Source organism: Dromiciops gliroides, chromosome 3, assembly GCF_019393635.1.
Source record: "Dromiciops gliroides isolate mDroGli1 chromosome 3, mDroGli1.pri, whole genome shotgun sequence".
Classification (NCBI taxonomy): Eukaryota; Metazoa; Chordata; class Mammalia; order Microbiotheria; family Microbiotheriidae; genus Dromiciops; species Dromiciops gliroides.
This window is the reverse complement of record NC_057863.1, coordinates 564,880,593-564,895,676: the sequence shown is the minus strand read 5'-3', so window position 1 is coordinate 564,895,676 and position 15,084 is coordinate 564,880,593. Positions and strand designations below refer to the sequence as shown.

Genomic DNA, 15,084 nt, shown 5'->3' with positions numbered 1-15,084 from the left:
AATAGACAAGTATGGGTATAATTGCCATAATTTGTAGCACATTTTACTTATTGAAAAACAGATTCCAACACCCAATCAAAGACAGAGAAATTTTTGGAACACATTCTGTTTGCAAGGTAAGAACTACCTTTTCACTATGTCAACAGTACTTTGATGGGCCCATGTGACATTCTTAAAAAATGATTTCATCTTAAATACTCAGAAGGATTTCTGATCACCTCAATTTGGGCATTCCATCCAATGATTTAGATAGCAACCTATCCATTCCTGTCCATTCTATGCAACTCTTGTCCATGGTTCTCACAAAAGTCATCTTATGGAACCTACCCAACATGTTGGAGCCCTTTCTTACTTTCTCCTGACACTGTGTTGGTGTCATTGAAGCACTCTGACAACCCACTTGGTCATCTGTCACATTTGCCAAGGAAACAGATCAACTTCTCTTCCTCTCATACAATTTTGTAGTTCAGGGGAGTCAAGATGAAAAGTGTCATTCCCTCATAGAGAAAACTTTAACAAAACTTTATTGCTAGACTCAAGGGAAAGAGGAAAATAGCTGCTGGAACAGGAACAGCCACAGTGTGTAGTCTTTATGCATCCAGTGCATGGATTGGTGGAGGGGGGAATCCACACTAATGTCAAAGTCTCAGAGAATCTCAGGGATCAACCTTATATATAATTTTAGACAAAGAGCCAGTATGATATTGGTGAGAGAGTGTTCTGTGAACTAAAGGCTGGCAAAATGAAAGTATTTTTTAATGGCTTAATAAGGAGGAAATAAATCAGAGCACAGTGGGGAAAAGGGAATAAACAAGTTTATCCAACACCATTCAGCAAGAGGATGAAAGTGGGAGACTGCAATTATATTTAATCAGCCCACAAATAATTTGATAATTTCTTATACTCCTATTCTAATTCTTAGTACTAAGACTATGTGTTGTATCACACATGTTCTGTATGTTTTGCCATACTATCTTCCAGTTTTCCCAGCAGTTTTTGTCAAATACTGAATCCTATCCCAGAAGTTGGAGTCTTTGGGTTTATCAAGCAGTAAATGACTAATGTCATTTACTACTGTGATTGATCCTCCACTCTTTTACTTAGCCAGTACCAGATAGTTTTGATGACTGCTGCTTTATAGTAGAGCTTCAGATTTGGTACAGCTAACCCACCTTCCTGTGCATTTTTTTCATTATTTCCCTTGATATTCTTGACTTTTTGTTTTTCCAGATGAATTTTGCAATTATTTTTTCTAGCTCTATTAAAATAATTTTTAGGTAGTCTGGTATGACACTGAATAAGTACATTAATTGAGGTAGAATTGTAATTTTTATTATATTAGCTTGGCTTATCCATGAAGCAATTGATATCTTTCCAATTATTTAGATCTGATTTGATTTGTGTGAAAAAGTATTTTGTAATTGTTTTCATAGACTTCCTGGGTTTTCCTTGGCAAGTAGATTCCCAAGTATTTTATATTATCTACCGTACTTTAAATGGAATTTCTCTTTCTATCTTTTGCTGGGGGACTTTGTTGGTCATGCATAGAAATACTGATGATTTATGTGGATTTATTTTATATCCTCCAACTTTGCTAAAGTTGTTTAATTGTTTCTAGTAATTTTTAAGTAGATTCTCTAGGATTCTCTAAGTATACCATCATATCATCTTCAAAGAGTGTTAGTTTTTCCTCCTTGCCTATTCTAATTCCTTTAATTCCTTTTTCTTCTCTGTTTTGCTAAAACTAACATTTCTAGTACAATATTAAATAATAGAAGTGATAATGGACATCTCTGTTTCACCCCCTGATCTTATCTGGAAGGCCTCTAAATTTATCTCCATTGCATATAATGCTTGCTAGTGGTGTTAGGTAGATACTGCTTATTATTTTAAGGAATGCTCTACCTATTCTTAAGCTCTCTAGTGTTTTTATTAGGAATGGGTGCTGTATTTTATCAAAAACTTTCTCTGCATCTACTGGAGATAATAATATGATTTTGGTTAGTTTTCTTATTGATGTGGTTGATTATGTTGATAGTTTTCCTAATGCTGAACCAGCCCTGCATTCCTAGTATATATCCCACCTGGTCATAGTGTCTTGTCCTGGTGATCACTTGCTGTAATCTCCTTGCTAATATCTTATTTAAGATTTTAGCATCAGGGTGGCTAGGTGGCGCAGTGGATAGGAGCACCGGCCCTGGAGTCAGGAGTACCTGAGTTCAAATCTGGCCTCAGACACTTAACACTACTAGCTGTGTGACCCTGGGCAAGTCACTTAACCCCAATTGCCTCACTAAAAAAAAAAAATTAAAAAAAAAAAGATTTTAGCATCAATATTCATTAGGAAAATTGGTTTGTTAATTTCTTTCTCTGTTTTTGCTTTGCCTGGTTTTGGTATCACCACCATATTTGTGTCATAAAATGAAATTTGATAGAACTCCTCCTTCACCTATTTTTCAAATAATTTGTATAATATTGGAATTAATTGTTCTTTAAATGTTTGGCAGAATTCACCTGTAACCCATCTGGCCCTAGGGATTTTTTCTAGGGAGTTCATTAATGGCTTGTTCAATTCTTTTTATAATATGGGCTTATTAAGGATTTTATTTCCTCTTCAGTTAACCTGGGCAGTTTTGTATTTTTGTAAATATTTATCCATTTCACTTAGATTATTAAATTTATTGGCATACAGTTGTGCAAAAAAAAATCCTAATTATTGCTTAAATTTCTACTTCATTGGTGGTAAAATCATGCTTTTCATTTTGATACTGGTAATTTGTTTTCTTCTTCTTTTTTTTTAATCAAATTAACCAGTGGTTTCTCTATTTTATTAGTTTTTTTTTTCATAAAACCAGCTTTAGTTTTATTAATTAATTCTATAGTTTTCTTGCTTTCAATTTTATTAATTTCTCCTTTAATTGTCAGGATTTCTAATTTAGTATTTAATTGGGGATTTCTAATTTGTTCTTTTCTGGCTTTTTAAGTTGCATGCCCAATTCAATGATCTCTTCTTTCTCTGTTTTATTCCTGTTATACAGTTAGAACGATAAAATTTCCCCTAAGCAATGCTTTGGCTGCATCCCACAGATTTGGGTATGTTGTCTCATTATTGTCATTCCTCTTGGATGAAGTTATTGATTGTTTCTATGATTTGTTGTTTGACCAACTCATTCTTTAGGATGAAATTATTTAGTGTCCTATTGATATTCAGTCTACCTTTCCATTGGCTCTTTATTACATGTAATTTTTATTGCATCATGATCTGAGCTTTTTTGTGCCCGAATACATGGTCAATTTTTGAAAATGTGTCATGTACTGCTGAGTAAAAGGTATATTCCTTTCTGTCCCCATTCAATTTTCTCCAGATATCTATCATGTCTAACTTTTCTAGTATTCTATTCACCTCTTTCACTTCCTTCTTATTTATTTTGTGGCTAGCTTTATCTAATTCTGAGAGGGGGAGATTCAGATCCCCCACTAGTATAGTATTGCTGTCTATTTCCTCTGTAACTCATTTAACTTCTCCTCTAAGAATTTGGAAGCTATACCACTTGGTGCATACCTGTTTAGTATTGATATTCATTATCTAAAGTGCCTTTTAGCAAGATGTAGTTTCCTTCCCTATCTCTTTTAATGAGATCTCTTTTTACCTTTTGCTTTGTCTGAGATAATGATTGCTACCCCTGCTTTTTTGACTTTAGCTGAAGCATAATATATTCTGCTCCAGCCTTTTACCTTTACTCTGTAAGTATCTCTGATTCAAATGTGTTTCTTGAAAACAGCATATTGTAAGATTCTATTTTTAATCCACTCTGCAATTCACTTCTGTTTTTTGGCAGAGGTCATCCCATTGACTTTCACAGTCATTATTACTAGCTGTCTATTCCTCTCCATTCTATTTACCCCCTTTGTACTTCCCCTTCCCCGCCTTCTTTCACCCTATTCTTCCTCACCAATATTTTGCTTCTTACCCCTGCCCTCCCTTTTTAATCACCCCCCTCCCTTTTCTTTACCCTTTCTTCTCCCTTGCTTTTGCCCTCCCTTCGTTCAGTCCCCCCCCCCTTACTGCTTATCCTTTTACTTCCCTAAAGAATAAGTTAAGTTTCTTTATCCAAATGAATGTATATGTTATGTCCTCTTTGAAACAAATCTAGTGAAAGTAGGGGTTGAAACAATGTTCACCTCTCCCCTTCTTTCCCTCTATTGTAATAGTTTTTTTCACCTCTTCATATGATGTAATTCACACCATTCCACCTCCCCTTTCCTCTTCTCCCCATAAACTCTTTTTAACCCCTTAATTTTCTTGATATCATCACATCAAAGACAGTTTATATTTATACCCTCTCTGTATAATCCTTCTGTCTACCCAAATAAATATACAATTCTCAAAAGTTATAAGTATTATCTTCCCATGTAGGGATGTAAACAGTTTAACCTTATTGAATAACTTTTTTTTCTCCCCTGTTTACCTTTTTAAACTTCTCTTGAGTCTTGTATGTTAAGATCAAATTTTCTATTGAGATCTGGTCTTTTTATCAGAAAACCTTGAAAATCCCCAATTTCATCGAATGTCCATCTTTTCTGCTGAATGGGAATGATCAGTTTTGCTGGGTACTCGATTCTTGAATGCAATCCAAGCTCCTTTGCCTTCCAGAATATCATATTCCAAGCTTTGCGATCCTTTAATGTTGAAGCTTCCAGGTTTTGAGCAATCCTGACTGTGGCTGCATGATATTTAAATTGCTTCTTTCTGGCTGCTTGGAGTATTTTCTCCTTCACCTGATAATTCTGGAATTTGGCTACAACATTCTTTGGAATTTTTCTTTTGGGATCTCTTTCAGGAGGTGATTGGTGGATTCTTTCAATGATGATTTTATCCTCTGATTCTATAATATCAGGGCAGTTCTCCTTAATAATTTCCTGGAATATGGTATCTAGACTCTTTTTCTGATCATCGCTTTCAGGCAGTCCAATGATTCACAAATTATCTCTCCTGGATCTGTTTTCCAGGTCAGTTGTCTTTCCAATGAGGTATTTCACATTTTCTTCTATTTTTCATTCTTTTGATTCTGCTTGACTGATTTCTGTTTTCTTGTGGATTCATTTTCTTCTTACTGTTCAATTTTAATTTTTAAGGCATTGTTTTCTTCAATGAAATTATGCATCTTTTTTTTCCATTTGGCCAAATTAATTTTTTAAGACAGTGTTTTCTTCAGTGAGATTATGGACCTTTTTTTCCATTTTGCCAGACTAATTTTCAAGGAATTGTTTTCTTCAGTCAATCTTTGTGCTTCCTTTTCCAAGCTACTTATAACTTTTCATAATTTTCTTGTGTTGCTATCATTTCTCTCCCCATTTCTCCCAACTGATTTTTAAAATCCTTTTTGGGAGCAGCTAGGTGGCGCAGTGGATAGAGCACTGGCCCTGGCATCAGGAGTACCTGAGTTCAAATCCAGCCTCAGACACTTCAACATTTACTAGTTGTGGACCCTGGGCAAGTCACTCAACCCCAATTGCTTGACCAAAAAAAATAAATAAATAAATAAATAATATAAATAAAATCCTTTTTGAACTCTTGCCAAGAAGGCTTTTTGTTCTTGAGACCAATTAGTCTTCCCTTTTGAGGGTTAACATGTAGGCAGTTTTGGAGTATTGTCCACATCTGAGTTTGTGTTTGGCTCTTCCCTGTCAACACAGAAGCTCTCAATAGTGAAAGCTCTTTTTTGTTTCTTACTTCATATTGCATCTTATTTTTTTTTTTTAAGGTGGGGTCTGCTCTAGGGGTACCCAGAGTCCCTGTTTTCAAGCTTCTTGTGCTGGGGTGGGTAGAGGGCTTGTGTCCCTGGCTTTCTACAACTGGGCAGCCCCTATGGCTTGTGGATTTCTCACTGTCCCTGGCACTTGCTGGCTGTGTACTGGGATTGGTAGGCCTGGTCTGTACCTGTCCTATGGGTGGCTCTGTCTAGCTGGCAACTGCCCTCCCAGCTGGTTCTGGGTGGGTTTTGCCACTGTCCAGCTGTGCCACCAGCTTGTTGAGCCTGGATCCAGGGCCCCTGTTGCTTGGCTGTGCCACAGGTTCCTTGCATGATTTGTCCCGCCCCTTCCCCATTGAGCAGGCTGTGCTGTGCTGCCCCTCCTTTTTGCCTCCAGTGAGACTGACCTTTCTTGAAGTCTTCCTAAAGCCTCTCCGGTTGGAACGACTGTAGTATTCTCTAGTCTCTTTGCCAGGTTTTTGTTGTTTCAGAATCTGTCTAAAGGCTTGATTTATTGTTCTTTTTGAGGGAACAGGAGAGCTCAAACAGTTTGCTGGCTACTCTCTGCCATCTTGGCTCTGCCCCCTGAGAGGAGAATTTCTTATGCATGAGCTGAAGCAAAGGAAATGGGTAGCAATCATAATCTCAGACAAAAAAAAAGTTTTAAAAATCTAATTAAAAGAGATTAAGAAACTATATCTTGCCGAAAGTTACCATAGACAATGAAGTCATATCATACTAAAATGTATGTGCCAAATGGTAAGAGCATCTAATTTTTTGAAGAATTTGAATGAGTTACAGGAGGAAACTGACAGTAAAACTATATTAGTGGGGGACCCCAAATTTTGTTTCCCAGAAGTAGATAAATTTAAGTTCAGGAGGTGAATTAAATTCTGGAATAATTAGATTGTAGATATCCATAGAAAAGTGAATGGATTAGAAAGAATGTACTTTTTTCTCAGGAGTACATGGCATCTATAAAAAAACATTGACCATATATTAGGACATAAAATCCTCAAAATCAAATGCAGGAAATCAAAATAGTTAATGCATCCATTTCAGATCATAAGGCAATCAAAATTTATTTCAATAAAGATAATGGAAACAAATTAAAATGGCAATTAAATAATGCAATCCTGAAGAACAAAAGGGTTAAAGAACAAATCATAGAAATTATAATTTCATTAAAGAAATGAGAACAAAAGATAAACATACCAAATTTTATGGGGTACAGCCACCAACATTACTAAAGAGAAAATGTATATCTCTAATTGGTTACATCAATAAAATAGAAAAAAGGTAGATTAATGAATGGGGTATACAACTAAAAAAAACTTGAAAAAGAACAAATTTAAAATTTCTAATTAATATCAAATTAGAAAATCTGAACACCAACAGAGAGATTAATAACAGTGAAAATAATAAAAGCATTGAACTAATAATAAAACTAGACACTGACTTTATTTAAAACAATACATATATAAACCATTGGTTATTTTGATTTAAAAAAGAAAGAAGGAAACCAATTTCCATTATGAAAAATGAAGGGGTTGAATTCACCACCAAAGAAGAGGAAATTAAGACAATTGTTAGGAGCTATTTTGGCCAATTATATGCTGATAAATTTGACAACCTAAATGAAATAGATGAACATCTAGAAAAAATACAAATTACTCAGATTAACAGAAGTAAAATACTTAAATCACCCAATCTTAGAGAAAGGAATTGAATAAGCCATCAGTGAACTTCCTGAGAAAAAATCCCCAGGACCAAATGGATTCACAAGTGCGTTTTATCAAACATTTAAAAAACAATTAATCCCAATGATATTTCAAATATTTGGGAAAATTTGTGAAGAAGGAATCCTTTGACATTTCTGTGCCTTAATTTATGAGTGTTTTTTTTTTAAATGCCAAGTGTTATGAAGAAATAAATATATTATATTGTAGTCCCATTTAGAAAATGACCTAAATCTTTTGGCTAAAGTTTCTCCATTCATTTATTCAGTTCTATTTATTTATCTTTCTGATTAATTTGTCAAAGATGGAATGATAGTGGGAAGAAATTTGTTGTATCAATAAACATTTACATTTTTTAATGAAAAAGAGGAATCCTACCAAATTTTTTTGACATAAATATGATGCTGATACCTAAACCAGGAAGAGCCAAAATGGAAAAAGGAAATTACAGGCCAATTTTCCTAATGGATTTTGGTGCAAAAAATAACTTGAGGAGACCACCAAGTCAAGCAGAGACAGATTTATTACATTCCCATGGGAATGGGCAAACTCAATAACTGAGTCTCAATAGCTAATACATGCCTTGAACTTTTATAGGAATGTTGGTCAGAGGGGACGTCCCCACGCACACTAGGGTGAGCTCACAATCTAACATCCAATCCTGTCTCACCCAGGGTGCGTGTTTAGCTCGTAGTCAATGTATGGAGACATGCATACGTGTTCCAGGAACAAGGTGAAAAAGGGGAGGGGGAACAAGGTCAAACCAAAGGAAGAGGGACCGGGGGAGTGACAGTCAGATGTTTCAGATCTCACAGTTCCCACTGACTCCCCTCTCCTGGCCCCTATCTCTAAAGATATTCAACTTGAATAACAGGAAGAGTCACTCAGGTGACTCTTCGGCTATGCTGGGAAATCAAAGAAATAGAATAAAGAATAAAAGAATAATCCATTGTTGGGACCCTAGGGTCAAGGGGATTCTGCTCTGACAAAAAGAGACATGTCACTTAACATCTGGTCTCAACTTAATTGCCGCATCCTGTGCTGAGCCCCGTCCTTTCTTCTTGAGTCCCGAGTACTGAATTGGTGGGCAAACTCCCTGACCCACTCAACAGGGACTGGGGTTCTGACACATGATGGATTCCAGATAAAACTAAGATGTAGCTGACAAGTGGGGAGACTGAGCAGAAGTAAAAATACTGTTAATTGGCAATAAAACTTAAAGGAGACAGTGAGAATTTGACAAGCAATAAACTTTTAAACTAACTATACTGGGGCAGGGCTGGGTACCTTCCAGACCCCATCCTTAGAGTTTAATCTGACTCAAATCCATAATCATCTCACGCAACTATATATTTGAGAAACCGGGCCTTTATCAGGAACACTGGCTGTAAAAATGTTTAGCATATTTCTGTTCTCTTTTTTTGAGCTCTTCCAAGGAAGCTTTTTTATCTTGACACCAATTAATCTTCCTCTTTGAGACTTTACATGTAGGCATTTTGACAGTCATCTTCTTCTGATTTTGTATTTTGCTCTTTCTTGTTGATTTCTATGGTCAGGGTTATTTTTAACCTATTTCATGACTTTTAAAGTTGAACTCTACTCCCAGGGAACAGAAGATACTGTCCCAAGCTTGGCCAGGGGCCTGATCACTGGCTTTCTGCTTCAGGGCCTCAGGGACTTATGGCTTGCTCACTGAGCCAGGGTGGCATGGCCTCCTTGCATCAGTTAGGTAGGAGTGTTTCCCTAGCTGGGAGTCTGCCTTCTGTGTTGAGGCTGGGGAACTCACAGCTGGCCTGCTCTGCCACTAGCCTGCTGAGCCCAGACCTAGGGTCCCAGGCTGCTGATCTCTGCCATAGCTAAGAGCCTTTCACTGGCTTGCCTGGAAACTACTTGTGCTGGCCTGCACTCTCCTTTTACCCAAATGAGACAGACCTTTCCCCGAAGTCCTTCTAAATGATCATAAATTGGAAGGTTGTTTCACTACATCTTTTTGCAAGTTCTTTAGCCCCAGAATCCATTTAGAGGCTTGATTTAAAGTTGGTTTTGAGGGAAAATGAGAAGAGCTCAGGAAACTTTCTGGGTTCTACCATCTTGGGTCTCACAGCTTAGAGAAATTAAATGATTTACTTAGCATCACACAGCTAGTGTCTGATGCAGGATTTAAACTCAGGTTTTCCTAATTTCAAGACCACTTTGCTATCTAGTAAATGATCTGTGGAATGATGCAATGGGTGATCCTATATGGCTTCTGTCTACTATCTACCTTAGGAAAATAATTCTATTTTAAAATTATTGCCATGGCTTGAAATCCTCTCTACCTCTGTACCATTTAATATATTTTCTTTTTTTAAATTTTGGCAGAAAGATTTCGAGATTTGCTGCTCCCTCCCTCTGCACAAGATTCCGAGATTCTGCCCTTCATCCAGCCAAGGAACTATCCCAAGTAAGTGATATAATTCTCTAGAGACTAAGCTGGGGGTAAGATCAGGGTTGGGGGAAGGCTGATGTGACCTTGCTAAGAAATTAGGAAAGGTATTTTACTTTTACTTTTGCTCAAGATTTCTGAAAAGAGAATCACAAGCCTAATAACTCCATAAATATTTTGGGGAGAAACCCTCTAGGCAGAGTTTTCAGATGAACTCCATAAAATAGATTTTGAGGTATTCACAACCATGTCAAAAGGAAAGAGGCTGAACTTGTGAGTGTAGCCTTTTTGTCGCTAGGGAGTTTTGGGGAGAGTACAAATGATAAACTGTCTGAATCAGTGTCTCCTGGAGTCTCATTTTCTTTGACACGTTGTGTTGACACAGGCAGATATTTTGTCAGGCTAATCCCTGCTCTTGTCTTGTGGGTTTCTCTCATTCATGCTGATGGATTCATTTGGATTTAACAAGCTGCCCCTGGAAACAAGCACATGCTAAAAATTATTTTAATGGCCTTATTAGAGAATCAGGAGTGGACAATCAAAAGTAACTTAGACAAGCAGGTTTTACTGTCCTATTTAAAGTGCATTATAATAAGAGATGGAGAAGAGAAATTTATCTTTCCTTCCCAACTCCAGTTTACTATTTTATTTCTTCAATAAATTGTCTAAAATCATAAAAGTGCCACAAAAGATTGACTATATATATATATACCAGCTTACATGTTTCTGAGCCTTGGTTTCCTCATATGTAAAAAGGGAAAAATTATACTTACCCTGTTTATTTTGAAGGGATTTTTTATGCCTCAAATATGTTAGTTTGTATAAAGCATTAAGTGCCATATGACTATTTGATGTTTTACTGCCTGGCAATAGGGAATTAAGAAATATTTGCTTATTAATGTGTTCATTCATTTATCCATCTATTCATTCATTCATTCATTCATTCATTTGCTTATCTATGTATTTATTTGTTTATTCTTTGTGGGGCATTGAAGGTTAAGTTATTTGCCAAGGGTCACACAGGTAGTATGCTTATTAATTTATTATCAGCCAAGTAATATATTAATTCCATGAAATGGAGAATAACCATGATCAAATTGATAAATTATAATAGCATCCATCTCTTCCTCTGTCTCCCACTCTGTCCTGCTCTGTTTCTTTTTTTCTTGGTCAAGGTAATTTTGGGTACAATTAATTTTCTACTTTATTAATATATGAAAGTATTCACTGACTTTATCCCCTTGGAGTAAAATTTAAGATTCATGAATATTTAAATATGTTTTACTTACCTCCTTTCCAAACTATGGGTAATTAACCTTCATAATATTAATGCAATCATAACCATAAATTCTGAATTTGTTATTCTTCCCTGTTGAAATTTATGCTACCTTTGACCTTTTGCCATGACTACAATGTCAATCTCTTTCTCCCCTTCAATATCATGTATATACACTGAGAATTGTAGATACAATGTTAAAAGAGACATCAGAGGTCATTTCCTCCAACTCCCTCATATTATAGATGAGGAAACTTAGCCCCAGAAAGGTTATGACTTACCAAAGCTCACACATGTAGTACTTATCAGAGGAAAGATTTGAACTCAGGTCCTTAGACTTCAGAGCCAGTACTCTTTTCTCTATACCTTGCTCCTTATCTCTGGTTCCTCATGTTGATTCATCACTATTCATCCACCTCATTTTAAACCCACCACTAATTAAGCCAACAGGTCACAGGACATAGAACATAGGACTTCTTTGATGCTGAGGACTATGCAAGATAAAGAGGAGTTGCTCTGTGCTCTTGTGGGGCTTATTAACTAGAGGTATACTACATGAATAAGAAACATATGAATAAGATGATGCAGATGGATCATCTTGCCTTTGTCTTTAAAAAAGGTTAAGTAAATCTCATCTATTTCCATACTGTCTTAGTGGCTATAGTGTCTATTTGCAGAAGACCTTATGTGTAAAATGTGAGTAATAATAGTAGCTACCTCCCAGTTTTGTTAGGAGGATCAAGTAAGACTACATAGATACATATATTTATGTATGTATAGATAGATGATATTTAGATAGACAGATGATAGATGGATAGATAGACAGATGGATGGATAGACAGATGGATGGACGGACATCCCCAGAAAAACAGACAGACAGATAGATAGATAGATAGATAGATAGATAGATAGATAGATAGATAGATAGATAGATGCAGAGAAACAACAATAGATGAGGAATGCTGGAGACAGATCACACCTGTAACAAAATAAAGAAGGCGTATTGGTGAAGATGCAGATGTCTAATGTAGCTCTCTCTATGCCAGAAACAGAATAGCTGATGATTTCTTGCCTTGCCTTAATTAAAATCTCATCCTTTAAAAGATGGAGGAATGGATGAAGAAAGTTCCTGTTAGACACAAATCTCAGTATTAAGGTTGAATCTATTACTGGGGACAAGGTGCTAGGAATGATGGGATTTGTTTTGGGGAAAGTTTTTGGAATTCACTGTTTCTGATAGAAGTAAAGAAAACCAAGTGTATCTTGACAAGATGCCACAAATTTTGGAGAGCAGATTCAAAAAAGTTCAGAGAAAGGCTAGATAAAATCCCAGACTAGAATTATGTATAGAAAGTCAGACCAGGAGGAATAGGAAACTGATGATTCAGAGAGAAATAATTCTGATAAATAAGGGAAAAGACCAAAAAGCATTCACAGGGAAGTGATTGTAAAAAGACATGTACAGCCTATATAACCTATATTGGATTGCTTGCTGTCTTGGGGAGGGGGGAGGAGGGAGGGAGAGAAAATTGAAACTAGAAATCTTATAGAGGCAGATGTTGCAAACTATCTCTATATGTAACTGGAAAATAATAAAATACTTTTATGGAAAAAGTTTTTTTTTTAAAGACATGTACAGCAGATGGAAGCAAAGGCGGGTAATGAAAGATAAACATGAATGCTTGGCATTATCCTATAACACTATTAGTCAGGAGTCCTGAGCTAACAATGAACTTATGAGAAAACCCAACAAGAACAGAAAGGTATTTATTGTTGTTGGTGGTGTTTTTGTTGTTGTTGTTGTTGTTGTTGTTGTTTTTGTTTTTTGGCGGGGCAATGAGGGTCAAGTGGCTTACCCAGGTTCACAGAGCTAATAAGTGTCACATGTCTGAGACTGGATTTGAACTCAGGTCATTCAGGACCGGTGTTCTATACACTGTACCACCTAGCTGCCCTATTCTTGTTTTGGGGAAAAGAAAAGGATCAACAAAAATGATAAAATCAATGTATTGGTGGGGGAGGAAATAAGCATTTTATACAGTACATACTACATGCTAGGCACTCTGCTAAATGCTGTTTAAGTCTTATGTCATTTAATCTACAGCACAACCCTGTGAGGTAAGTTATTATGTTATCATACCCATTTTGCATTAGAGGAAAGTGAGGCAACAGCTATTATATGACTTGGCCAAGGTCTCACAGCTAGTGTCTGAAGCCAGATTTGACTATAGTTCTTCCAGATTCTAGGCTCAACATTTTATTTATTGCATCACGTAGCCACATGCAGTAGTGAGATGTTGATAAGAGAAGACAGACTACATAAAGCTGATCAACTCACATTTCACATGTTTTTTATGCCAAGCAATTTTTGGAGCAAAAAAGAACAAAACTAGTGAATAGAGAGGTAAAGAGTCATCACTGACCCTGATTAATTGAAGTCAGCACCCTTAAAAAATACTCAAGAGTATAGAAGAGGTAGGATGGTATCAGACTGTAGAGTCTTAAAAATCAGCCAAAGGAGCTTCAGCTCCTTTGAAGGATATATATCTATATCTATATCCTTGGTATGGCTTTATAGAGAATTTCTGTCATGAAAGTATTGACTATCTGTCAGTAATCTCATTATATTATAGCCTACCTGTGGCTACCTGTCCTCAACTGCCCATTTGATTTTTAAGCTGTTAATTGAGCTCCTGTGACAGCAAAGTCAAAATCACTGGGGAAAAAAGGGGAGGGAACAAATACCCTTCTCTAAATGTATCCAGTGGAATTCTATATTGAGTTGGAAATTACTTTGGCATTGTCTGTGGTTTTGAACCTTACCTTTCTAAACAGTGAGTAGAAGATGAACTATTGACATAGAACAACTTGTTGAAATGTCAAAAGTGCAGAGAACTGGAATCTTTTTATTTCTTTGTTTCACAATACCAAATACTTGTTTTGACTGAATTTTTCCACTGACTTGACTATTGTTTTGGCATCTCAGAGGGACAGCCTGTATTAGTCACAATTTTGATGAAAAGTATTATTTGTCTTATAATAACATCATAGAGTAAGAATAACAAAATAAAACATAGTCCCATAATTTTTAATTTGAATCAGATATTTGCTAGACTGCCTATTTAAGTCTTTGCCTTTTGAAGTGGTGCTGCACTACCCATGTTTTTGGCTCCATCTCAAAACTGGCCAAGGCAACCTCCCACTACTGTGTCAATTTAATATGTCTTGCCATGCTAAGCACCCTGCCAGTGTTAGACACATACTGATGACTAAAAATAAGAATCTATATAGAGAGACTGATTTCTTTTTTTACAGGGGGAAGAAGTCTTAACAGGGACAGATATGACAAATTTCCCAAGTGCCAGCTGTTTTGTTTTTTTTATATATATAAAATCTGGAAAAAATGATTGGTCATTGCAGCAGAGCTGGGGAATAGTATTTCCCAAAGAAGAATAATTATGTGCATTAATCATATTCTTCCAGCCCTGAACTTGCATTTGACCCCTTGCAGAATGAAGCCACGTTCATAGTTATCAGTATGTAATGATGCTCCATGAAGAATGTCAGAATGGGAACCAGTGTGAACGAGGGCAGAAAAAAGTATGATGGGGAGGAAAGGAGAATTGTATATTCAAGAGAGAACATGTGCACTGTTTCCATGGTTGGCACAGAGAATTGGAGTAGAGGGACACTGGACCTGCTGCTCATCCCTTAAGCCAGTTACCCATCACCAACTGTGATGGATTTAGGCTTCTAATGAGCTTTGGGAAAGAGGGCAGTAGTTTTATTCTCGTACATACAGTTTCAAAGTATCTAAAGATTAAAAACCTGATTTGGACATCATTTCACTTGACAGTGTCCTGAAGCCACTCATGGCATCTAGTTGTGCCA

General features: G+C 36.4%; 1 protein-coding gene across 1 annotated transcript in view; it reads left to right on the top strand.

Moving 5' to 3' along the window:
• The window catches only part of NOX4 (NADPH oxidase 4), a 265,085-nt gene that overhangs the window by 203,511 nt on the left and 46,490 nt on the right, over positions 1–15,084 (top strand). The window contains 1 exon segment of the mRNA XM_043996145.1: positions 9,854–9,935. Coding sequence (XP_043852080.1) covers positions 9,854–9,935 — 82 coding nt within the window.